General features: G+C 34.0%; 2 protein-coding genes across 8 annotated transcripts in view; one reads left to right on the forward strand and one right to left on the reverse strand.

Moving 5' to 3' along the window:
* Hacd2 (3-hydroxyacyl-CoA dehydratase 2) overlaps window positions 1-6,507 on the forward strand; it is a 148,118-nt gene extending 141,611 nt beyond the window's left edge. Inside the window, exons 11-15 of the mRNA XM_080180437.1 lie at window positions 387-457; window positions 1,476-1,514; window positions 5,379-5,495; window positions 5,760-5,861; window positions 6,221-6,507. Coding sequence (XP_080036563.1) covers window positions 387-457; window positions 1,476-1,514; window positions 5,379-5,495; window positions 5,760-5,861; window positions 6,221-6,275 — 384 coding nt within the window. The 3' untranslated portion in view covers window positions 6,276-6,507. The remainder of the gene's footprint in view (window positions 1-386; window positions 458-1,475; window positions 1,515-5,378; window positions 5,496-5,759; window positions 5,862-6,220) is intronic.
* Arpc2 (Actin-related protein 2/3 complex, subunit 2) overlaps window positions 1-27,146 on the reverse strand; it is a 50,450-nt gene that overhangs the window by 13,646 nt on the left and 9,658 nt on the right. For all 7 annotated transcript variants that reach the window (XR_013885022.1, XR_013885020.1, XR_013885019.1 and 4 more), the window contains exons 7-12: window positions 17,701-17,745; window positions 16,767-16,797; window positions 15,812-15,849; window positions 8,774-8,872; window positions 7,915-8,006; window positions 7,545-7,637 (exon numbers count right to left, since the gene is read on the reverse strand). Coding sequence is in view for 1 of the 7 variants with exons in the window: in XM_080180439.1 (XP_080036565.1) it covers window positions 7,545-7,637; window positions 7,915-8,006; window positions 8,774-8,872; window positions 15,812-15,849; window positions 16,767-16,797; window positions 17,701-17,745 (398 nt within the window). In the remaining 6 variants the exon portion in view is untranslated. The remainder of the gene's footprint in view (window positions 1-7,544; window positions 7,638-7,914; window positions 8,007-8,773; window positions 8,873-15,811; window positions 15,850-16,766; window positions 16,798-17,700; window positions 17,746-27,146) is intronic.

Consider the following 27,146-nt stretch of genomic DNA (forward strand, 5'->3'; position numbering starts at 1 on the left):
TTATGATTGTGAACAAAAAGTATGCAGTATTGCTATTGCTTAAAACAAACATAAGAAAAAACCTGTTTTATTAATTTTTAGGTAGCCATAATTCTTTAAGCGCATATATTAAACCGAAATAGTATCAAAATTAATGAAAAATTAACCTAAAAAATCGAATTTGAACTTAATCTTTACAAAAAATTCAAAATAACCATCCCTGAAGTAGTAAACATAAAAAAGAGAACATCTCTAATTAGACACTTTCTCTTTTGTTTACAGATGAAAAGAAAAGTTCCCTTTTATATAAGAACATAAAAAGCAAGATGCATAAAATGTAATTAGACATACTTTGTAGTTTTATAAATGTAATGAGAGTTTTTTTTTATATAATCTTTTATATTTAGCCTGTTGTTTTCTACCTGCTACTGACTTATGCCAGCATTGAGATAGTTAGATATCCATACTATCTCTTCAGGTATGAAACTTACTCAAATAAAAAATTGAATACTTACATACCTTACACTGTAAAAATTGATATATTATTTAACAAGGATCACAACATCCATAAAAGCGAAGCACTGAAACGGTAGGACTAACGGACATTAACACTTGTATAGTGTAAGAACTGAATAATCAGAATATAAAAGTATCGAAAGAGTCGAAGCAAAATTGTAAGTAAAGGGGGGGGGCGAAAGTGACACTTTTTGAAACCAAAACTAAGAGTCAACAAAGGAACTCAACTAAAAAAAGGGTTACAGGTCTGAGATTTTGCATGGCAGTTGCTTTATAGGGGTACAATATGGAACTGTGAAGAAACGGCGGCACAACCGCCGAAAACCGCCGTTTCCCGCCGTAATTTTTTTTGTTTTTTCTCGGCGGTTTTTGGCGGTTGGGCCGCCGTTTCTTCACAGTTCCATATTGTACCCCTATAAAGCAACTGCCATGCAAAATGTCAGACCTGTAACTCTTTTTTTAGTTGAGTTCCTTTGACTTTTAGTTTTGGTTTCAAAAAGTGTCACTTTCGCCCCCCCCCTTTGTTCAAAAACTGCTTGATACAGGATAATGTTTCTGGACATACTTACATTTTTAGGACTTGATTATAGAGTAGCTTTGCTTATACTATTGTTCTTTGTTGTCTCATGAATCAATATACAAAAAATCAGATCAAACGGATAACTAGATCACAAAAAAATTTGTTGTCAAAAAAGTAGAAAAATCAACATGTTTAAAATGGACGTACGGACATTCTGGTAATGATTATAGAGTTGCTACGCTTTCTAAATCGTACCTAACTACTACAGGAATCATCATGCAAAATTTGAAATCGATAGGACAATTCTAACCTGCCTAAATTAACGAATAAAAGCTATCTATCTCGGACGGACGGACGGACGGACGGACGGACGGACGGACGGACGGACGTACGGACGGACGGACGGACCGACCCTAATTATAGAAAAGCTTCGCTTTTAAAAATATACATTCTTTTTTAGAGTATATGACATGGAAGTTGGAATTCTTACTTGGCTTAGGTAATCTTTAGTTTTATCCTTTTAAATAACAGTTGACTTAAAACAAACTTATTTGGATATTGATATTTGCAGGGTGACCACTGTGTACTATATGTACTTTATGTACTATATAGTCAAAATTTTGTACTATATGGTACTATATGACAAACTAGGTACTATATGTACTATATGAGTTTAATTTTGGTACTAAATGAATTTTTTTAAATATTATTTTAAAACTTATTACCAACCAAAGTATTATAATATTGTTTGTAATATTACAATGTACTTTCAGCTCTAATACATACTAATATAGAGAGTAGTGATTTGGGTATGTAAAGTAAAATTATAAGCTTTAAAATATGCAATGACTTAAAATCACCTTGATCATATATTTTTTTGCTTCATTGATTTTTATTATTTCTTATAAGATATAAAACTCTTTTTGTTCTTCATATTTTTATGATTGCTGAAGCGGCTAAATACATAGACTAAATTTTTAATTAGTGCTTTTCCTGTATATTGCTAGATGACCAAGTTAGGTTAAGTAAAGAATGCCCTGCTGGGTTAGGGTAGGACCTAGGAGGTGTATGTATGGTAGACCGACTCAAAATGCAAAAAAAAATTTGCGCACTATTTTAACCCATTTCTTTTATGATATAATGACAATTGACACCAAAACAAGTGTTCTGGTAGCTTTTTTCAGCAATATGTCAATTTGATTTTCATAAAAACAAGGATGACAACATCCATAAAAGCGAAGCACTGAAACGGTAGGACAAACGGACATTAATACTTGTATAGTGTCTGAACTGAATAATCAGAATATAAAAGTATAAGATTCGAAGCAAAATTGTAAGTAAATTTGTTGAAAAACTGCTTGATACAGGATAATGTTTATGGACATACTTACATCTTTAGGGCTTGATTGTAGAGTTGCTTCGCTTAAAATATTGTTCTTTGTTGTCCCAGGAATCAATATACCAAATATCAGATCAAACGGATAATTAGATCATATAAAAATTCGTTGTTAAAAAAGTAGAAAAATCAACATGTTTAAAATGGACGTACGGACATTCTGGTAATGATTATAGAGTTGCTACGCTTTCTAAATCGTACCTAACTATTACAGGAATTACCATGCAAAATTTGAAATCGATAGGACAATTCTAACATGCTTAAATTAACGAATAAAAGCTATTTAAAAAAGTAAAAAAATCAACATGTTTAAAATGGACGTACGGACATTTGGGTAATGATTATAGAGTTGCTACGCTTTCTAAATCGTACCTAACTACTACAGAAATCACCATGCAAAGTTTGAAATCGATAGGACAATTCTAACATGCTTAAATTAACGAATAAAAGCTAACTATCTCGGACGGACGGACGGACGGACCGACCCTAATTATAGAAAAGCTTCGCTTTTAAAAAAGAATTTTTGTTATGGCTTTATACACCTTCCTGAATTTGCTTTGAAGAGTATATTAAAGAATTAAACAAAACGATTTTTAAAGATTTTGATCATAGAAAGGGCTATCCTCAAAAGACTGACAATTTTGGATGTTTTAGCAAAATCAGCAGATTTTGAGTTATTTAAGGATAACTTTTCAAGGGTCAATATTTTTATAAACCATTTTTTGATTCTTAATCTACTCTTCAGGAAGGTAAATAAAGCCATGCTTTGAAAGAAGAAAAAATTTTCTCCTCCAGATGGAACCCTTTCCCTTTTTTATGAAAATCAAAACTGACATATTGCTGAACAAAAGACACCAGAACACTTTTTTGAGTATTAATAGTCATTATATCATGAAAGGAACTGGTTGGAACAGCACGCCCATTGAATTATAAAAAAAATTGGTAATTCTGAGTCGGTGAAATGTATAGGTTTAGATCCTCACTGTAAAGGGGGGGGGGGGGGCGAAAGTGACACTTTTTGAAACCAAAACTAAAAGTCAACAAAGGAACTCAACTAAAAAAAGAGTTACAGGTCTGAGATTTTGCATGGCAGTTGCTTTATAGGGGTAAAATATGGAACTGTGAAGAAACGGCGGCGCAACCGCCGAAAACCGCCGTTTCCCGCCGAATTTTTTTTGCCTTTTCTCGGCGGTTGCGACGCCGTTTCTTCACAGTTCCATATTGTACCCCTATAAAGCAACTGCCATGCAAAATGTCAGACCTGTAACTCTTTTTTTAGTTGAGTTCCTTTGACTTTTAGTTTTGGTTTCAAAAAGTGTCACTTTCGCCCCCCCCCCCCTTTAAGTAATACCTTTATGTGCGACATCTTTAAAGGGAGTGTGGACATAAAAATTTCTTATCTGATTATCAAATCTTAACATTTTCTAAGCACATTTCACTACACTGATCAACCAAAAACGTCCTATTAACACTCACTGTCAACAAAGGGTTGAAACTCAGAGGTTATTTAAAATAATAATATCCTTTTTTATTGTGTTGGACAATAAATAACCCACTTTGTAGAATTAGTTTACACTTTTATCAGACTGTTTATAAATAAATATTGCACCTTTATTATTTACAAATTTTTAATTAAAGGTGAGCCATCTAAAGTTACTTGGATACTAATAAAAAAAACCTGTTTCTAGCTTTGTTATTGTATTTGGTATTCAATAAAAATTATTGCTTATTTTATCAATTTCTAAGTAACTATACATTGGTTTAAAGCAAGGATTGTATTAAAAGTCAGCTTAACTGTTGTGAAAAATAGAGAACTATGTCAAAAGTTTAGTGTTAGCTATAGAAGGGAAAAAAAGACAAGTAACCGCACATTTATATAGTCCAAAAAATTTTCCCCAATCTTGGACATACTTTGATAATCTGATGAGAAATTTTCTCGTTCACAGTCCCTTTAATTACGCAATAAATGTCCATTTTTAGGACTTATTTGAAAAAAGTCTTCTAGTGTTCGGTTCTTCCACCAATTAAAAAAATTGTTTAATGCTCCCTCATCATTTCACAAAAACCTTATTATTTCATTAAAAAAAGTCCTCAGTTTTAAGGAAAACTATTTTTGTTTAAAATTACTAGGAATACCCCATTTTTTGGGTGAAATTTCTTTTTTTTTGTTGGGGGGGGGGGGGGTTAAGGGGGATTTCCTATCCCCTTTATTTGTGTTTTTTTCTCTGCGGCTTCGCCCCACACTGTGCTTAACACCACCACATGAACAGTACAAATATTCTCTGAAGAGTAGAGCCCAATTGGTTCAGCAATTACTTTTTACTTACAAGAAAAAATTTAGTGGGGGATATCATTTTCTTTTTCTTTTTTGAGGGGGTTAGGATTTACCAACCCCACAAAAATTGCTTAAAACCACTATATGACCAGTATGTATATTCCCTGGAGAGTAGTGCCCATTCAGTTCAGCAGTTACAAAATTCTTAATCTTTAGACGGGCAGACATCAAGCTTCTTTGTATTATAGACTAGCAGCTGAGTACCTAGATTCTAGGACATCCCAGGACATAATTCTGAAAATTAAATAGCCCAAAACCTACATACGACCTCAGTGAAGCTTACCTAAAATTGCTAACCCAATTGTTCAGAAGTTAATGAGATCTTAAGCTTCAGACATAAAACCCTTACTACTTTATTTAATAAGATATATAGGTACTATTTATTAATATTTGGTACTATATGGTATTACTACATAATTAGTTAAAATTTTGGTACTATATGGTACTATATTAGTTTAAATTTTGTGTACTATATGGTACTATATGAAAATTTTTATGTACTATAAATGTACTATATATTTGTAAATTTTGAGTGGTCACTCTGTATTTGGTTACGGTTAGGTTAGTTCGGACATCGGAGAAGCAAAAAATAGAATATAAAGTATAAAAATATAATAAAAATGTATGTTTAGATATACAATTTGGGTGCCACTGTATCCACTTGGGTTTATCTGCGAAGGAGTGATTGCTCTCAGAAATATTCCTTACTTTGAAGAAACTGAAAAATTCTCTGTGCTACTTCCAAATCAGTAAGTTAATCCTATTTTATAAAGTAGTATGGTATTTTTTTTTGTCTGAAGCTAAAGATCTGAATAACTACTAAAGTGATTGGGTTCTCTATTTTAGGTAAGCCGGGAAGATTTAAGGCTATTTAATTTTTATATTCAATAGTTTTAAGCTATTTTTCTAGCTATTGAGCAATAAAGTTCGTGTAAGTAAAATATTTCAAATTTCTTAAATGAAAATACATCAAATAACAGCTAAGAACAATGAAAACTGGTTATTTTGTTTAGGTATAACCTATCCTTCTACTTCCCCAACATGATCCGAGCTTATCTGCTATTTGGTTTCTTTCCCCTTCTCTACACTCAAATGTGGCATATGTACAAACTAAGGTGAGTTCAAATTTTTATTTCAATAAATGGAAGTTTAACTGGCTATTCTGGGATCCAATGGGATAAGACAATGACCGATAAATTGATTTACATCCCCAATGATGACACACAAAATAACCCCCTCTATAGATTGAACTTGGTGGTTAAAACGTTTGGACAATAAACAAATCAATCAAAATTTAGTAGAAGTCTCCCAAGTTTTAAAGCCGTAAGAGAACATTATTATAAAACATTGGGGACTAGTGTCTAAACAGCCCATTGTCCCCCTTCTTTCTGTAAGTTAACCACACTCCAATTTTAAACTTTAATTGTCATTCTTTAGCAAAAAAAGTGCTTTATCTATTTTTATTTCTTTTTAGATGCAAGAGATTGGGAATCAAACAACACAAATCAAACATGAGCAAAGATGATTAAAATCAATTATAAAGTATGAATACTTCATAAACATTAAATAATGTTTAGTCCTTCACTCAAATAGTTTTGTAAAATTCTAAAATATTTTATTACAATTTTTTGGATTAAATGCAAAAAATTTCATAATTCTAGTTAAAAGTTTTGTAAATGTTTTTGTAAGTTCTCAAATATTTAATGTGATGATAAACATTTGTTTGAAAATTATTGCAACAAAATAAAGAATGAATTTTAATATCCTTCATTTATTTCTATTATGATTAGAATTATGTTCTTAAGAAGAGCAGCAATATCTCACTTAAAAGGGACTAAAAGACCAAAAAACGAACTCTACAAATGGATATGACAGTGGAAACATTGTCGTCAATTTAGGTTGCTAACGTGGATATCATTGTTGGTCAGTTCGTTCATCCAGTAGGAGGGGATAAAGAAAATGGGAATGGGGGATATTTATTTTAGTCAGCTACAAGTTTCACTTTAATAATCTGGTGTAAGATCCAAGTAATAATAAATCAATTACTGCACATATCCATAATCAAAGGATTTTAAGCCGAGATTTTAGAAGATATATGGGACTAATGACGATAAATTATTGAACCCTAAAGCTGCATCTGAAGAGTGGGATTGGACATACACATCAAGAATTAAATAACAATTATCTTCCTATTTCATTATCCCTTGGAATCCCTGGATAATTTCATAAAAATCAAAACAGATTTCTTAATTGATTTCTTTGGAAAGAATGTAATTTTTACTTTCTTTAATTTGAGTGTTTCTTAACAAATTATGTAATATCACTTCTAGGTAGCCTTTTCATCTATTAATAGTTTTTTTTTAAGGGAAAATACTTTATGTCCACCATATAATGTTAATACTAGCGGCTGCACCCATAGAGGCATTTTGTAAAGAACAGATTGGTTCAGCGGTTAAAAAGAACCTTGGGTTGGGTACTGTTATTTAAGAATATTGCTTTCAACAATAAATTGATTTAAAGCAATACCAACAAAAAAGATTTAATAGTTATTTATTGCATCGTATTATAGACAGCTTTCCGTGGATATTAAAAAGAAAAATTTTAAGATTAAAACCAGTTTTGTTAGCCCGAGGGGCCGAAGGCACGGCTGATAAATCAGGTATTAATTTTATGATCTTTATTTTAGTATTCGTGGAAAATTATCTGTGATACGAGGCTATATATAATTTTTCAGTATGGCTAAGAACCGGTTCTAATCCTGCGGATATTAATCGGTTTCGAAGCCATCTTAATCTTACCTTGAGTGGATGTAGGCCTTGCTACATTTCAGATGGTAGTGGAGATAATTTCTAAACAGATGGATCAAGTCTATTGTGTTGTCTCTTTTCTCCCTGTAACAATATGAAGTTATTGAAAAATCAGGGATCTAAAGGGATAAGAGAATGGCCAATAAATTGATGTACATCCCAAATGATGATACACAAAATTACCCCTTCTTCAAGTTATATTTTGTGGATGAAACGTTTGGAAGTAATAAAGAAACCAATCAAAATTCAATAAGTCCCAAAGGTTGTCAAGCCAACGAATAAGCAAACGTTATTAAAAGACTTTGGAACTAAAAAATCATAGTAATGATTGACTGTGAGTGCATATTCTCTGTATAATTACCTATTCGTATGTCTTGGGAAGAGGACAAAGGTGATGTAACCGACTCCTTCTCCTTTTCTGGCATCGGTGTCTTTCAATCCAAATGGGGGCTCCTAAATTTACATTAACTTTAAAATTATGCTTTGGCGCAATACTCCATGATTTTTTTCTTGGGGGGGGGGGGGGGGGAGGGGCACGATGACTCGTAATCATGCTTTTTAAGTGCTTCCTCTCTAGTTTTGAAAATATTTGTTTAAAAAAATGTAATGAGCTAGTAAATACTATGAGACTAATTAATTCCATTTTTAAAAGGTAACGCTCTATTATAGGTAGGTAGATATTTGTTATACAATGGTTCCCAACGGACATGGAGACAAAAAATATTTGATAAGTTACATTTAAACTTAATACAGCGGAGCCATACCTACCTACTGGAAATTATAATAAATTTTTGAACATAATTTAAATTAACTGCATAGAATAAGGAAAATTAAATAAGCTTGTTCAAAGAGAATTATTAAGATATCATCTTAACTGGGCATTAGCAGCTCGTTAAAAATGTAATTTTCTATGAATATTAATAGAAAAGGCAATTGTTTTTACTTTATAGAAAATAAGAAAATTGTTGTGTACTGTAAAACTTTAAGGTGCATCAATGGGCGTGCAATGAGGAGGTGTTAGTGAGCCAATTTCACCCGCTTGAGTATACGTTCTTTGTCTTAAATTCTTAATTGTATAAAATAACTAATTATGCTTAATTATGAGCTAAAAAAGTATTGCCACTTATTTTACAATATGTTTAAAGTCTTTAGTTATAACGCATTCCTGAGGATTGTATTGAATGCTTTTCTTACTCGCGAATAGGACCTATATATCTCACCTTATTGGAGAAAAGAACTTGGGGCGCGGTAGCACTTGCTTTTCTTCCCTCCTTGAATTCTTGCATAAACACTTTGCCAAGGATAATATCATCAGCATCCTAAAATACAAATATAGAGTGACTTCGCTGTTAAAAAAAAAGGTAGGAGTGACAAAGGTCGGAGTGTACAAATGTCTTGGTGAAAACGAAACTTAACCAAACCAATCTTAAATCATCTTATAGGCTTTTAAATACCTAACCCCTGCAGGGGGCTTATTTGTATATTCATGTCTTAACCTAACCTACCATGTATAGAAATACGTAATAAGCTTAATATTTTTAGACACTCCTGCGTTTGTCCACTCCGACGTTTGTCACTCCTTTGGTCCCTCGGGGCTAAAAAACCCTGTTTTTATTCTTATGATTTATCATTTTAATAACAGCTGACAGTTGTCTATAATATTATGAGATAATAAACTAGTCTAAACTTTCAACTGTTAGGAATGTACTTCTATTATAGATGTTATTTTTAAGCACATTATTACAGTTCTAGGGAGTAATTTGTATAATTTCTTTTTAAAGAGCCATAAAAGTAATATTAAGAGTAAGACACTTGATACTGGTTGTATAATAGGATATGTAAGTTGGAAGGAAATTTAATGTTAGGGGGAGATTTGAAAACTGCATCAAATTTTAAGGATTTTTTATAAAATTCGTTTTTTGTATAATTCTTTATCTAAAAGAGGAAATACAATTTAAGTTAATTAATTTTGACATCTGTGATTGGTGGATTGAAAACTATCTGCGCTCTGATTGGAGAAGCTTAAGTCTCGTACATCATTCACCCAATTAGAGTGCAGGTAGTTTCTAATCCAACTATCCTATTGGTCAAAATTAATTAACTTAATTAAATTGTATTTCCGCTTTTAAATAAAGAATTATACAAAAAACGAATTTTATAAAAAATCCTTAAAATTTAATGCAGATTTCAAATCTCTCTAACATTAAAATTCCTTCCAACTTACATATCCTATTATACAACCAGTATCAAGTGTCTTAATATTACTTTTATGGCTCTTTAAAAAGAAATTATACAAATTACTCCCTAGAACTGATATATCCTATTGACATTTAGAATTCTCCCTCCCTCAGTCTGCTAAACCCCTCATCCAGCAAAGAGACTCCTTAAGAGAAACCAACCCCCATGATCCTCAAATCCAAATCCTTAATGACCAAATCTCCTCAATAGTTAACCAACATTCCAACAAAAAATGGCAAGAAACCCTTTCTAAATCCAACCATAGAACAAACCCTTCCAAATTCTGGTCCCTCCTCAAATCCCTTTCCGGCTAAAACAACTCCCCTCCCTCCAACCAACCCATTTCCTTCAACAACAACAAAGTCCACACCTCCCACCTCCACATTGCTGAATCCTTCACCAGTCAATTCACCTCTGTCTCCCGCCACACTTCAAACCCTTTCTCCAGAAAAATCATCCGCAAAATTCGCCGCCGTAACCACCTTAACAGAGACTTCCAACCTTTCACCCCTGCCCTTGTCCTTGAAGCAATTAAAAATTCCTCCAATTCCTCTGCACTTGGCCCTGACAACCTTAACATCCTTCACCTCAAACACCTTGGTTCAAATGGCATTTCCTACCTCACTAAACTTTTCAACCTCTCCATCTCCGCTGCTAACATCCCTGCCATTTGGAAACTATCCAAAATCATTGCCCTCCTCAAACCTGGTAAACCCCCTGACCTCTCCACCTCCTACCGCCCAATCTCCCTCCTCTGTCCTGCTGCAAAAGTCCTTGAACGCCTACTCCTTCCCTACCTAAAACAATCCCTTACCACCCACCCCTCACAACACGGATTTAAACCCCTCCACTCCACCACCTCCTCCCTTCTCAACCTTTCCACCACCATTGCCAATGGCTTCAATCAAAACCTCCCTCCCAGCCGCACAACTGTTGCCTCCATCGACCTTTCCAAAGCATTTGACTACATCCCCATCCACCTCCTTCTCCAAAAAATCTCCTCCTCCAACCTTCATCCTAACATCATCAGATGGCTGTCCTGCTACTTGCGTGGCAGGATGGCTTTCTGTTCCTACCAAAACACCGATGCCTCTCCCAAAATCGTCCACACTGGTGTCCCCCAAGGCTCTGTTATCTCCCCTGTCCTCTTCAACTTCTACATAGCAGATGCCCCCCACATTCCCCCTGCCCTCACCTCCTCCTATGCTGACGACCTTAACTCCTTTCACTCCTCTCCTGACATCCCCCAGTCAGTTGAATCCATCAACTCCCACCTCTCCTCAATCGCTGACTGGGCCTCCTCCAACGGCCTCTCCATCGCCCCCAACAAATCCACTGTCACCCTCTTTACTCCCGACCGCAAACACCAATCCAACCTCCATCCTCAAGTCCAAATTAATGGCTCCACCCTTCCCCTTGAGAAAACCCCTAAAATCCTTGGAGTTACCTTTGACACCTTTTTCAATTTCAGTTCCCATGTCTCCACCATTTCCTCAAAAATTTCCTCCCGCCTTAGAATCCTCAAATGTCTGGCTGGCACCAAATGGGGCCACCAGAAGGAGACCCTCCTCACCACCTACAACACCCTCCTCCGCCCCATCACCACCTATGCCTGTCCTGTTTAGTTCCCTAACACCTCCAAAAACAACATTGACAAACTCCAAGTCCTCCAAAACCAAGCCCTCCGCATCTGTACTGGTTCCACTAAAAAATCTCCTATCAGCCACCTTCACCAAGAAACCAAAATCCTACCAGTACGGAACCACCTTTCCCTTTTATGTTCCCAGTACCTGGCCTCCTCCCTCCGTCCCTCCCATCCATCCTTCCACAATGTCACAACCCCCCCTGGCCCTAGATCCAAAAAATCCACCCTTCAATCCATGTTCCTTCCTACCCTACAACCTTTTCTTTCACCCGACAACACCCTCCTTCCTACAAACTACAAATCCACAATCTCCAGACTCCACACCTCTGCTGTTACCCAAGCCATAAATTCTTACCCCCCAAATCCTGTCCTCAACCACGCCCCCCCTGACATCAACCCTTCCGAGACCCAACTTCCCAGGCACTACAGAACCATCCTCTCCCAATTAAGATCCAACTATTGTCCTAAACTCCAAAGCTACCTCCATTCCATCAACGCTTCTCTTACCCCCAACTGCCCATCCTGTCCCGCCAATCCCACCCCAGAAACTGTCCAACATCTCTTTTCCTGCCCAAATAATCCCACAAATCTCACTCCTATGGACCTTTGGCAAAATCCCTCCCATGTAGCTGCCTTCCTCTCCACCCATCCAAGTTTCACTAGTCTTCCTCCCCTCCTCCGCCCACCTCCAGAGCCCCCACCATAAGCCCCCCCCCCCCACCACCATCCTTCTGATGACAACCTGGACCGGAAACGGACAAAGAACAGCCAATACAACAACAACAACATTTAGAATATTTATTTCATTAAATGAAACAATATACAAAGTAAAAAGGTTATGATTATTGTTTGTTAATATGTTAGTGTTTAGGTTATGTTAGTACATTTTAAATTAATACATTATTAACCCATTAGTGCCGAGCGCCACTTTTATGGGCCGATCGAGCTGTAAGTTTCAGGGAAGCTTTATAATGGTCAAAACGGAATTCGTATTTTTTTGTTTTGCTCTAGTGGCGTGCACAGGAAAGTTGCAAAAAAACCCGGTTCGGCTTGGCCATAAATACCAACCAGGCATTAACACCCGTTTTTGGTGCTTTCCCCCAGTTTTAAAACCCGGTTGACCTGTATAAACCCGGTTATTTTGACCAAAAATCGAAAAATGTAATTTTTGAACGCCAAAAGTGAGATGAACACTTTTTAGAACTTTGATACGATCCGTAATTGAAAACTACACAACCTCATGTAATCTAAAGAGCTACAAGTATAATACGAAGCGATTTATTTCAAATTTCGTGTTTAGCCGGCGATTTCGGGTAAAAAAACCCTGTTTTGTTGTTGTTGTCAAAAAAGATCTATTAGTGAAACCGGGTAATAAAAATTTCAGACTCAAAATGGAAATGCCAAACCGGGCCTATATAGGGCGTAAAAAAACGATAAAAAAATCATATAAAAAATAATAATTTAAATAAAACGAATTCACAAATAGATGTACTTGTCAATAAACTTTAGATTTAACGAAAAAAATCAGCGACTTTACTATAAAAACAAAAAAGTTAGATGGGGCATTTTGAATTGTCATGATTTTCAAACTTTGTTGATCTATACCGGCAAACGGAAGTAAGCAAAACTGCCTGCTCCAGGGGGAAATGAAAGCCAGGGTAGTAGAGGGGGGATTCATACTGAGAATGATGCAATTATGAAGCCGGAAACCGGTTTTTTTTACATTTTCTGGCACCGGGTTTTAAAACCCGGTTCTGCACTAATGGGTTAATAGTTAAAGATAATATTACATAGCTTGTTACATCGGTATTTAGTTATAAGCACGTTCATTTGTTAGATAGTTGGGTAGCTTGTTTAGTGGTTTATTTTTCTCACTTTTCACTGTATGATATTATTGTAAGCAAGCTTTAATGAGTTGATAAGTAGATAGTAAGCAGGGGGAGGATGAAGAATGTTGGGTGTTGGAGGGCCACAGTCCAAGGTCTCTGTGGATTGTTGAGGACTTAAAAAATGATGAAACTTCATTTTTTAAGGCAGCCGCCAGTCAGCTGCAAGAATCTTGTAGCAGATTTATAAAGCTTCATACAATTGCATGAAAAAGGCCCTGCTACAAAGCCTTCAGAATCCAAATGTATAAAACAAATGGAGAGTTAGCATAAAAAGGAAAGAGCAATTGGGGAGATTCTGGGACCCCAAAAGTTTACCTTTTTCACTTGAGTAGATGAATATAAATATGAAAGTTGACATGGTAGATTGTTGTTGACATCTGTAGGAGACCTGGGTGGGATAATTAGCAGCGGAAGAGGGGGGTGGGGTGGGGTACAGAGGATCAGGTGACATCTTTGTATGTAGAGTTATTAATTAGGTTTTTACTCTAAGAACATGTTATATTCTTTTGATGCATTATATAAACTTACTAATTTATTTATTATTTAGTAATATAATAATGCATAAAAACCACATGAACCAGGATTAAATCTTCTTGATGGTGGTAGAGGTCAGTTTAGTTTTCATATTCACACAACAATGTCATCTTAATTTCGCTCAGAAAGCTAATTACTGACAATTGTTTACACACTCAGTACAAACCAGGGGAATACATGTATTCACATGTTTACCCTTTGAGGGTATGATGCTAGTATAAATTAATTTTATAAAGAACTGTTTACTACCTAATCTTTTTAATAACAAAATACTTCAAGTACAAACCATGCACCATTTTATCTTTGAAATAAAGGGATAAACGATTAAAATATTAAATAGTTAAAATAAACTAAAAATCTCTTTGAGATAAAAGCTTAAACACATTTCTTCAAATTAAATTAAATGTTTATATTTTTCTTAATAAAATATCCATCCCTGTAAAATCTAAAGATAAAAATAAAGAGCAATATCTTTATTTTATTAGTGGAATAAATAAAACACCTCTTTCTTAACATTTAAATATTTTGCAATATTTGTATCAATAATCAGCGTAGGTAATATTTACTAGGGTTTGGCCGGATACAGGATGCCCGGCTAATTTCTTATGCCGGATATCCGGTTCCGGCCGGATATCCTGTCAACGTTCTATATCCGGCAAATTACCGGATATCCGGCCGGATAACCGGATATCCGGCGCCAAAAATCAGCCGGATATCATGTAACTGGATAGTTTTAATATCCGGCCGGATATAGAAAATGACCGGATATCCGGCCCAATTCTAATATTTACTAACTTGATTGGTTCTTGTCTGTTATGCCAATAACAGAACCAGGGACGAATATTCTCAACAAGATTCATCTTTCCCCTGCTTTAAAAAAATTAACCCCCCCCCCCTAATTAAAATTAAATTTCCCATCATTCTAAGGAATTTTTGTGTCTGTAGGTGAGAGTATTAGTAGCTTTTTGATGATTTTTCAAATATTTCTCAATATTTAGTGTTTTTTTGTTGTTCAGATTTTTAATTTTTTCTGCAAACGAGTCCGATGATGTTTTCAGAAAACTTTATTTCAACACCCCCCCCCCCGGCTTTCTACAGAATATAATAGGTTTAAGTTTTACCCTGGGGACTAAACACACGAAAATAAACTAATGGGGGTTAAAAAGTTGTGCACTAACAAAGTTAGGAAATCTACACAAAAAAAATTGCAAAGTTGCAGCTTCGTATTTTTTGACATAAAGTAATCATAGCCAATAATTTGAAACAAAACACAAGGGGACCAAAAACAAAACAAGGATGGAAATCCTAAGAAATAAATGGTAATAGTTATTTCTTTCATCGTATTATAAACCGATTTCCGGGAATATAGAATGTACTTCGGGGCTAAAAAACTGGTTTTAATCTTATGATTGTACATTTTTATATTCGTAGAAAGCGGCTTATAATACGATGCTAGACATAGTTTTTTTCGTATGGATGAGAACCGGTTCCTATCCACCGAATTCTAATGAATACGAGAAAGTATATTATGTACGTTGCTTAATATATGAAGAAATACTCAACCGCTTGAGATCTCCCTCCGTTTAAGGGGATCTTTACATGGGTCCTGGGATAGTTTTGTGGATATTCATGGTACTGTTTATTCTCCCTGTCCTCCGAATACAGAGCCCCTAGATGCTAGGGGAGCAGCTATGGTTTCCATTAAGAACGAGTAAAATTACTAGTAAGTTATCTTGTGTCTAACGTTCGTAGATAACAGCCTAAATTATGATTTTTCTACGAACAACCTAATGTAAGAACTTTTTCCTTGAAGGTCAACACTTTGAACGATAAAAGAGTAGGGGCCCTAACATGGGTCCAGACATTCCTCCCAGACGCAATACTTGATCTCCACAGAATTCTTTTAACGCATTATCTGTCAAATGTTTAAAAAGCTATAAAAAATTATTTACCTTAAAAATAGTGCTGAAAATCACGGTGACTCTGTCCGCCTGTAGGTTTATTTTTATTAAAAATCATTTCATATTATCATTACCAGCTAACGAATAAACTAATATATTCCACGTTTTTTTGGGTACAACAAATAATAAATTGAAATAAACAAAGTGAAATTAAGCGACCACTTAATTATCAGGTCTTACTACCTATATAGCTTGAGGGAATACACATACGTAACTTATACTTGTAAAGCTATTTCTAGGGAGGCGTGGTTGTAGGAATGCAAAACCGCTTAATCCGCAGTTGATTTAAGATTTATTTTTTTAACTAGATACAAGCAAAGCATTTGATTATTTTATCATATGTGAAAATTGGACAAACATTGTTTAAATATTCAAACCCTTATTATGATATTTGTACTCTTACTTTTCCATAAAAAAAAACTGCATTAAATCAGACATTTTGTATCTGTTTTACTTTGTACTTAATTTTTGGAAGATTTTTTTAATGATATTCAATAAAAACAATTTTTTTGCATGTTTTCATGTTTAAAGAGAAAACTTTCTAGAATTTGAAAGTAAAAAATTCTTTAAAACAAGTTCAGAGGTCTGAAATGATCACGTGTCAATAAAAATCTCATTTCTTTATTATTCCTTACAATTTAGGATCAAATGGTCAAAATCTGAATTTAATCTTTCTCATTAAATATTCAATATTTATTTATTCTTAACGAATTTTTCTTGTAATTTTTGTTAATTGCTTTATTAAGGTCGCACAAATTTTAATTTTCAAGTTGCCTAAAATGAAATCTGCACATCTTGTTTAGCTAGATGGCAGTGGTCTACTTAGGATTAAGAATTTTAAACCAAATTTTTACAGTAATAAACTAGGTATGTATCTAAAGTGTTGGGTTTAAGCTTTAATCTGAATTAAATATCTTATATCTTATTTGAATGATTTTTATAATTTCCTTGGCTTCCACATACATTGTTTCATCCTCCCTGTATATAAAACAATAGGTCAAATTTTGAATCATTTAAGAAAAAAGTTTTAGATATTGAAGACCTAATCTTTAATAAATATGCCTGAAAGATTGGTAAGAAGAGATATTTTATAAGAAAAATATTTTTGCCTCTAGTTACACCGTAAGCCTAATTAAACTGTTATTTTGTATGGTAAAAACTGAAAAATTGTCTTAGATCAGTATGATTTATCATAACACCCCCCCAAGGACGTCCAAGGGGGGGTGGGGGTAAAGAGGTTATTACTGATTACCCCCCCCCCCCCAAACGAATTTGGGGGTGCCTTAAGCACCCCACAAAATATTTTTTATTTCACCACCCCATTTAAAATTTACCCCAACCATTTAGGAGGGGGTATTTACCCCCCCCCCCAAAAAAAAAAACAATTTAATAATTTTCAATAAGTAAAATATGCCCTCGACTCTTTAAATAGTGCAAAAAAATCAAGATTTATTTTCTCCGTTAATAAAATAAAAGACATTTATATAAGAAATATTCTAACAAGGAAAAAATTTCAAGTATTTCTGCAGATGAAAGAAAAGTAATTTCATTTTTATTGATCTAAAATTAACTTAATAGGTACCTACTATTTTCAGCTAATTAAGAAAATAATTTTTTTTTCAGTATGAATTCAAAACCAATCAATATCCGCTGGATTAGAACCGGTTCTAAGGCATACACTGGAAAACCCTAGTATCGTATTATGTCCAGTTTTCTACGAATATAAAAATGTACTATCATATTATTAAAACTAATTTCGTTAGCCCATGTATTCGGCATCTCGGGTCCTGTATCCGCGGAATGCTGTCTATAATACGATGCGATAAATAACTATTATAATATTTGTTTGAAAATGAGTTAAAAATTTGACAGAATATTTTCCTGTAGTGTACAACAGCATGTGCCTGACCCTCCTCTCCTGCTTCCTAAATAATAAAAATTATTATCATACACACCTCCTAGTCAGGGTTTCGGATCCGCATTGATTGTATGCGGATCCGGATCCTCAAAATTTGGTCAGTGCGGATCCGGATCCTTGACAATAAAAATAAAATCACCAAATTTTTCAAAAAAAATTTATTCTTTAATTCGAAGTCAAAAATACTTTTAATTTTCAAGTCTGAACCTAAACCTTAAAGATTGGCTCTCATCAAGAGAATGTCTGAGATTTTATATAGATTTAGGTAGATTTTTCCATTTTTTTCCGCATTTTTTTGAGTCCAAGGATCCGGATCCGGATCCTTGGACTCAAAAATATGCGGATCCTTGCGGATCCGGATCCGAAACCCTGCTCCTAGTGATGTGATTCGAGCAAACAATGCTTGGTCAGATTAGCGAAATTTTGGTACAACTGCTGGAACGTATTTAACACTAATTGCTCTCTTTTTTGCCTTATGTCCTTTAGGTATAACTAGAAAATGTATAATTTAGCTATTTTTCTAGTTTTTTATAATATTCAAAATCAAATTTTTTTCTTCATTAAAAAAATTATAAATTCCAATATCAAATAAAACTTTTAAGAGCATAAACATAACACAATATTAACTTAAACACTTTTCAGTGTTGTTTTACTGTTGTAAAATAACGCAAATCTAATTAAAATTTTTAACATTTGTAGAGTAGGTATAAAAAAAAATATTTTTATCAGTTTTCTTTTTAAAATATTTTCCGTGTACTATTATACTACTTGTTTAATCATGAGGTGTTAGTGATGTTAATAGTTAGTGTTAGTTTTTTTTACACTTTTTAAATTTTTGTCCTCTTCTTTTATTTAACTTTATAGTAATTTCACAATAAAAAAAAAGTTATTTATCAAATTAGATTTATTGTTATGAAGACAGAATGCAGAATGAACATAAATTAAAGACCCTGTTAAACAGTTATCTTATTTTTTTAAAAGCGAAGCTTTTCTATAATTAGGGTCGGTCCGTCCGTCCGTCACGGATAGCTTTTTTCGTTACTTTAGGCATGTTAGAATTGTCCTATTGATTTCAAACTTTGCATGGTGATTCCTGTAGTAGTTAGGTACGATTTAGAAAGCGTAGCAACTCTATAATCATTACCAGAATGTCCGTACGTCCATTTTAAACATGTTGATTTTTTACTTTTTTAACAACAAATATTTATGCGATCTAATAATCCGATTGATATGATTTTTGGTATACTGATTCCTGGGACAACAAAGTACAATATTATAAGCGAAGCAACTCTATAATTAAGTCCTAAACATGTAAGTATGTTCATAAACATTATTCTGTATCAAGCAGTTTTTCAACAATTTTACTTACAATTTTGCTTCGACATTTCTACATTTATATTCTGATTATTCAGTTCTGACACTATACATGTGTTAGTGTCCGTTTGTCCTACCGTTTCAGTGCTTCGCTTTATGGATGTTGTCATCCTTGTTACTTTGTTCTTATTATTCTACTTAAATATTAGTATATGCTAGTTTACCTACAGTATTTGCTAATTGTGATCTTATGTTTACATGTTATTAATATACACAGAAAGGTTTCGAATTATGTTCTTTTTGCCTAGGTATTTTTTAGCATAAGTTTTTTTTAACCTAAAAAAAACTTTTGGTGCTTGCTTACATGTGAAGACCGGAGCACCGAAACCCCCCCCCCCCCCGCTTAGTTTTGACAAAAATCAAAAATAAGGGGGGGGTAGTTTTTAACCCCCCCCCCCTTAATTTTAAAGAAAATCAAAAATAAGGGGGGGGGTAGTTTTTTCACTGTACAACACGCCAGAAAGTTGAGTGAGGTAAATCAAGTAAATTCAGTATACCAGAGGGGAAACCTTATTACAGGGATATTCATGTTTTGGGGCATAATTTCCTTATTTATTGACTTTGGCCAGTAAAAGGTTTTAATTTTGCGCAAAATTAAAACCTTTTACTGGCCAAAGTCAATAAATAAGGAAATTATGCCCCAAAACATGAATATCCCTGTAATAAGGTTTCCCCTCTGGTATACTGGATTTTCTTGATTTACCTCACTCAACTTTCTGGCGTGTTGTACAGTGAAAAAACTACCCCCCCCTTATTTTTGATTTTCTTCAAAATTAAGGGGGGGGTTAAGTCTTTGCCTTGCTGAGCTTTTTGCCTCCTTGCCGTTTTCCAGACATTAAAAAACTACCCCCCCCTTATTTTTGATTTTTGTCAAAACTAAGCGGGGGGGGGGGGGGGGGGGGTTTTCGGTGCTCCAGTCTACCACATGTAAGCAAGTACCAAACTTTTATTTTATTTTTAAATGGTGTATTTGACGAAAAAAATCAGTTACATAAACAGTTACATTTGCATAAAAATGAATTTCAACTTTCCATCATGTACTTGGAAAGAATTGATAGGAGATCTGGATTGAGTTAGAATAAGAAAGGAAGGTCTTTTTGACACTTTTCTAGGTTTGTACAATCATTAGTAATCCTTGGTAGGTCTATTTTCCCTAAATCGAACAAAAAGTTGAAGTCACGGCTAACGGATCAGCGTTTTTTTTACTATTTTTAGGGCAAATCTGCCATAAATTATGTAGGAATCAACTTTTTGAAACATATTTTTGCTTTTAATCATGTGAAATGATACAAATAGACTTTGTACTTGGTTGACAAATGCTGTCGCAATTTGTCAGCTTATGATCACGCAACCTTCCTTAAGATGCCCTAGGGTTGTAAGGGGGGAGATTTGTAGGAAGTTAGGATTCTACAAATCATGCAGCTCTAACCATGCTTTCCCTCATCCATGCTCCTCGTATGAGAGTGCCATTAATTAGGGTGGCTTAATATGGAACACCTGCCAAAACTCTAGGCCAGGGTGATGTAATAATTGAGTAGCTTCCACGAGAATTGCGGGTCAGCTTGTAATGTAACATAGAATACAATCAGCTGTGCGCGAAGCTTACCAATCTAAGATTGGCCAAAGGATTCTCACTTCCAGTCTCCATGTGCATCTGAGTCCTAACTTCAGAGAATCATGGCTACAACAACAACAACAACAAATGATACAAAAAAAACATTTTTAGATTTCTAGTACCAGCAACTAGCGGCTAGAACCGTTTGAAAACGTTTTGGAGCAGCATAGAGTATTATGTGGAGATAGGTTTCGTGATGATTTCCCTTGAAACTAGTTTTAAAAATGGCTAAACTGCTGAGCCGCCAGCCGTTAGCCGTTACTTTTCCAACTTTTTGTTCAATTTAGGGAAAATAGACCTACCAAGGATTACTCCTGCAAAATTCCAGATCAAAATTCGAATTCTAAGTGCCATTTGCTCACTGATTACGAGATGGTTGCATTAACCCCCCCCCCCCCTTTTAATCCCTATTGTAGAATTATTATATTTGGTTATTGTTCATATATAATTTTAAAAAAAATAAATCAACTATTGTAGAACTAAATATGATTAGGGACAAGGGAAAGTGATTCAGACAAACAATTTTAAGTGAAAGTTTCCCCAGAACCCTCTTCCCTTATCAATCCCATTCTTACCCACTTCCCCTTCAGTTATATAAAAAAAATGTTTTACGCGACCTCTACGCCAACAAAATATTTAATTTCAATTCAGCAATTTCAAATCGCAGCCCCTGAATATGATAAGCCAAATTAATAAAGGTACTAAGAAAGAGAGGTAATGTCTGATTGAGCCAATAAATGAATCGCATCGGAGCATACATGAAATCTCATTGGTTGAATTAAACTGAAGTTTTCTAGATTTTTTATTAGAGTTAATTAGAGCTGTTCTTTCAACTTTTACTCGAATCAAGTCCATCACATGAAGTACTGCCTTCATATTGTTGTTTCACATCTATGTTTTATCTGTGCATTAATAATAAATATGCTTCATCTATTGCAATCATTGTAAAATAATAAAAATCCCTTTATGAATTTAAGGTTATAAAATCATCTTTTTTTCTTGAGTTTCTATTAAAACAAAAAAACAATATCTCGGACTTCAAATGTACATGATTTATAATCTTTAATTCGTAATTCGTATCTATTATAAACATTTAAAATACATAAATTCATAGTTTGTTTCATGTTTACCTCGAAATAAATTATATAAAAATAAAATAACAACAAATAGCAATACAACAGTACGTTCGTTACGTTTTCAACAGGACCTAGCGTTGTACTGTGTATACACTGTACACATATGGGAAAGGGAAAGGGCATATTTTTTGTTCATTTTGTTCATATAAAGAGTCAGCTGTAATTAGTCGCATTTTTTAAGATAAAGCTTTTCTCACGTAAATTATATCGTGTTAAAATTTATTTTCTAGTAAAGTGTAAAGCATATTACACATTCTTTAATAAGTTAGCTATGAATTGTTGAATTCCTTAATATAAAGTTAGCTTTCTAGAAATTATATACTCGAAAATTTTTAAAGTTTTTTGTCAGCTGGAGGAGTTCCTTTGTCAGATTTACGAAAAAGGGGTTCACACTATAGTTCTTCTCTCCTATTTCTATTGCCAAATTAAAGTGATCACAAATATGAAATATCTTAACAAATTAAAATCTAAAAAACTGTAAAAATGTATTAATTCTCATGAAATTTGCAATTGCAATTGTACTAATCCTAATTTTAAAAGAAGCAGGATGTCTTTGTGTCTGTGTGTACCAAAGGATCACGTTAACCTCTGTTAATCGTGAGCTTGTTGTAGTTTGATTATAGAGAAACTGCACTATTAAAAAAAATAATGATTTAGTTAGTAATAAAAGGCAATGCAATTTCAAAATATTAAAAAAACTGTTAATAGAAATCTTCAAACTTGTTATATGCTAAAGAATAACTTTTTTTTTGCATAATCAACCTGTCTTTTAAAGTTAAATTATGAAAAATCTATCAAAAAAAATCACTCTCAATTCATAAAACCTTACGTAAATGACATACATTATATAAAGCTTCAAATTCTTCCTAAAAAAGAAACAAATTAAAACTCAAATATAAAAAAAAAATTTAGATTTTCTGAGAATAGGTATTAAGAGTAGGTAGGTATTTGAAATTAATAATTAAAATATTTTCAAATATTCAAAAAAGACTTTAGCTGCAATCACAGATAAGTATGTTAGTTAAGATATGTATCTATCCACCAAATAGGTAAAAAAAAGTTTTCAACAAGAACATAAAAAGTAAAATACACCATGATGCTTGCCCTTTAAAGATTACATATATTCATAATCAAACTGATGATTTGTTATTTTGTATGTGACACAGTGCATTACATCTAGGGATGGGAATCCGTCGAATTTTTGGGCCGGATTCGGATTCCGGATTCTGAAGGAATCCGTCAAAAAAAATGACGGATTCTTGCGGATTCCGGATTCTTATTTTTGGCGGATTCCGGATTCGGATTCCGGATTCTAGCAGTATTTTAAAAGGCCGTTTGTCACAGAGGGATAGCTTTTTTCGTTAATTTATCACTATGTTACTTGGTTAAAGCCTTGATTTGTTTAAAGTGTTGACTTCCAGCATAACTGAAACATTTACATCACATTAGTAAGGGGGGGGGGGGGGAAGTTTTGACACTTTCGCTTACTCCGTGATTATTGGGCTAGGTATTAAAGTTAGACTATAGGTTATTTGGGATAAAAGTTTACTTTTGGTTAGTACTTCACGGATTTTTCATCATTTTTTGGATAACCCCACCCCCTAGCCCCCCGGGGCTCAAAATCCCCCTAAAAATGAACCTAACCTTAATTTTCTCAGGAACCATTTGACCAAAAGAGATGATTTTTTTAACTTAAGCTTTTATGCTTATAAACTAACTTCTGATTTAGAAGTCACCCCCCTGCCACCAACCCCTAGCCCTCCGGGGCTCAAAAAAACCTTAAAAATGAACCTAACCTTAATTTTCTCAGGAACCATTTGACCAACAGAGATGATTTCTTAAACTTAAGCTTTTATGCTTATAAACTAACTTCTAGTTTAGAAGTCAGCCCCCTGCCACCAACCCCTAGCCCTCCGGGGCTCAAAAAAACTCTAAAAATGAACCTAACCTTAACTTTCTCAGCAACCATTTGACCAACAGAGATGATTTCTTAAACTTAAGCTTTTATGCTTATAAACTAACTTCTAGTTTAGAAGTCACCCCCCTGCCGCCAACCCCTAGCCCTCCGGCGCTCAAAAAAACTCTAAAAATGAACCTAAACTTAATTTTCTCAGGAACCATTTGACCAACAGAGATGATTTCTTAAACTTAAGCTTTTATGCTTATAAACTAACTTCTGATTTAGAAGTCACCCCCCTGCCGCCAACCCCTAGCCCTCCGGGACTCAAAAAACCCTAAAAATGAACCTAACCTTAATTTTCTCAGAAACCATTTGACCAACAGAGATGATTTCTTAAACTTAAACTTTTATGCTTATAAACTAACTTCTAGTTTACAAGTCAGCCCCCTGCCACCAACCCGTAGCCCCCCGGGGCTCAAAAAAACCCTAAAAATGAACCTAACCTTAATTTAAATTTCTTATTTGTAGAGTTGCAGGCCTCCAGGTCCACTCTCAAAAGGTGAAAATTAAAATTTCTTATTTAAAGAGTTAGAGTTACACTTATTAGACTAATTATGCTTATTTTTGGATGTTATTGACATATCTCCTGAAAAATTAGAATCGGCCTCCAGGTTCAGGTGCTGCAGGCCTCCAGGTCCACTCAGGAGACAGGTAAAAATTTAAATTTCTTATTTGATGGTTTAGAGGTACACTTATGAAACCAAATATGCATCTTTTTGGATGTTATTGACATATCTGCTGAAAAAATTAGAATCGGCCTCCAGGTTCAGGTGCTGCAGGCCTCCAGGTCCACACTGGAGACAGGTAAAAATTTAAATTTCTTTTTTGAAGAATTAGAGGTAAACTTATTAAACCAAATATGCATCTTTTTGGATGTTATTGACATATCTCCTGAAAAAATTAGAATTTGCCTCCAGGTTCAGGTGCTGCAGGCCTCCAGGTCCACTCTGGAGACAGGTAAAAATTAAAAGTTCTTATTTAAAGATATGTGTTCTAGGCAGGGTCTAGGTGACCTCCAAGCGACTGCTGGATAGGAAAAATTAAACAAATTGTATTTTTTGAATTTAGAGAAAGTTGTGCTCCAAGCAGGCTCAAGGTGACCTCTAGGAGCTATTTTATAATGTTTAGGTATGCTTTTTAAAGTATAATTCTGTCTCAGATGTAATACAGGGCGACCACTCCAAAACAAAAAAAATATAGTATTTTTATAGTATATTTTTTAAATCCATATAGTATATATTATATAGTATATTTTTTTGAACACATATAGTATGATATAGTATCGGACTTAGAATTATTTAGTAATACTAACATACATAGTATATACTTATACATCATCATTAATAACTCAAAGCAAAGCTGTTATCAAAGCAATTTCACAAATAAGGGGCTTACTCTGTGATTATTAGGCTAGGTATTAATGTGAGACTATAGGTTATTTAGGATAAAAGTTTACTTTTTGTTAGTATTTCACATATATTTAATCATTTTTTGGATAGGTCTCAGGTTAAGGTGCTACAGGCTAGCTGGAAGGTGGTTTCTGGACAAGTAAAAAAAATTAAAATTTCTGTTTGAAGGGTTAGAGATAAACTTATAAAACAAAATATGCATTTTTTTGGATGTTATTAACGTAAATGAAGAAAAAATTTAAATAGGCCTCCAAGTTCTGGTCTTACAGGCCTGCAGGTCTAGTTGAAGAGTTAGAGGCCAACTTATAAAACAGAATATGCATCTTTTTGAATGCTATTTACATATCTGAAGAAATCTAAAATCGGCCTCCAAGTTCTGGTCCTGTAGGCCTCCAGGTCCACTCTGTGGACAGGTAAAAAATTCAAATTTCTTTTTTAAAGAGCTAGAGGCCAACTTATAAAACAGAATATGCATCTTTTTGGATGTTTTTAACATAACTGAAGAAAAAAAATCGACCTCCAAGTTCTGGTCCAGCAGACTCTGCATGGAGAGTTGAACAACAAACTTCCCTTAATTGAACAGTTAATGGTATATATTTGTAAACGAAATGAGCTTATATTTGGATGTTATTTATATATTTGGCCTCCAGGTGGACTCTGGACACGAATAAAATAAAAATTTTAAATTTAAGGAGTTAGAGGTTAATTCATTAAACAACATAAGCATCTTTATAGATGCTATTTATATGTTTAAAGAAAAAATGACAATCGACCTCCAGGTTTTGATGCTGCAGGCCTCCAGGTGGACTCTGGACAGGTAAAAATTTAAATTTCTTATTTATAGAGTTAGAGGTAAGTTTATAAAACACCATAAGCATCTTTTTAGATGTTATTTACATATCTGGAGAAAAAATACAATTGACCTCCAGGTCCAGGTGCTGCAGGCCTCCATGTAGACTCTGTCCAGGGAAGACCTGAAATTGATGGCGGATTTTAATTTTTTCTTCAGATATGTTAATAACATCCAAATAGATGCATATTCTGTTTTTAAGTTGACCTCTAACTTTTCAAATTATAAATTTGAATGTTTTACCTGTCCTGAATGAACCTGATCTTGGATCCCGATAAGTTAATTAAATATTATCCAAATAAATGCATATTCTTTTATATAAATAGACCTCTAACTCTTCATCTAAGAAATTTTATTGTTTACCTGCTGGTCCTGTTCAGAGTGGACCTAAAGGCCTGCAGGACCTGAACTTGGAGGCCTATTCATATTGTATTTTCTTCAGATATGTTAATAATCCAAAAAAATACATATTCTGTTTCATAAGTTGACCTCAAAAAATAAGAAATTTGATTTTTTACCTGTCCAGAGGGGACCTGGAGGCCTGCAGGGCTTGACCCTCGTTGCTAATTTTCAATTTTTTTCAGATATGTTAATAAAATCCAAAAAGATGCATATTCTGTTTTATAGGTTGACCTCTAACTCTTCAAACAAAAAAATTGAATTTTTACCTGTCCAAAGTGGACCTGGTGGCCTGTAAGACCAAGAATTGGAGGCCAATTTTAATTTTTTCTTCAGATAAGTTAATAACATCATAAAAGATGCATATTCTGTTTAATAAGTTATTCTCTAACTTAAACAATTTTTCTACCTGTCCAGAAACCACCTTTTAGCCTGCAGCACCTGAACCTGGAGACTTATCAAAAAAATTATTAAATATAAGAGAACTACTACCAAAAAGTAAACTATTATCCCAAATAACCTATAGTCTCACATTAATACCTAGCCTAATAATCACAGAGTAAGCGAAAGTGGCATAACTCCCCCCTCACCCTTAATTTAATTCTATGAAAATAACTGATATTTATATCATAATCACAAACAAAAATATATTTTAAAGGATTTTC

Source organism: Acartia tonsa, chromosome 12 (genome assembly GCF_053477335.1).
Source record: "Acartia tonsa isolate MP-2025a chromosome 12, ASM5347733v1, whole genome shotgun sequence".
NCBI lineage: Eukaryota > Metazoa > Arthropoda > Copepoda > Calanoida > Acartiidae > Acartia > Acartia tonsa.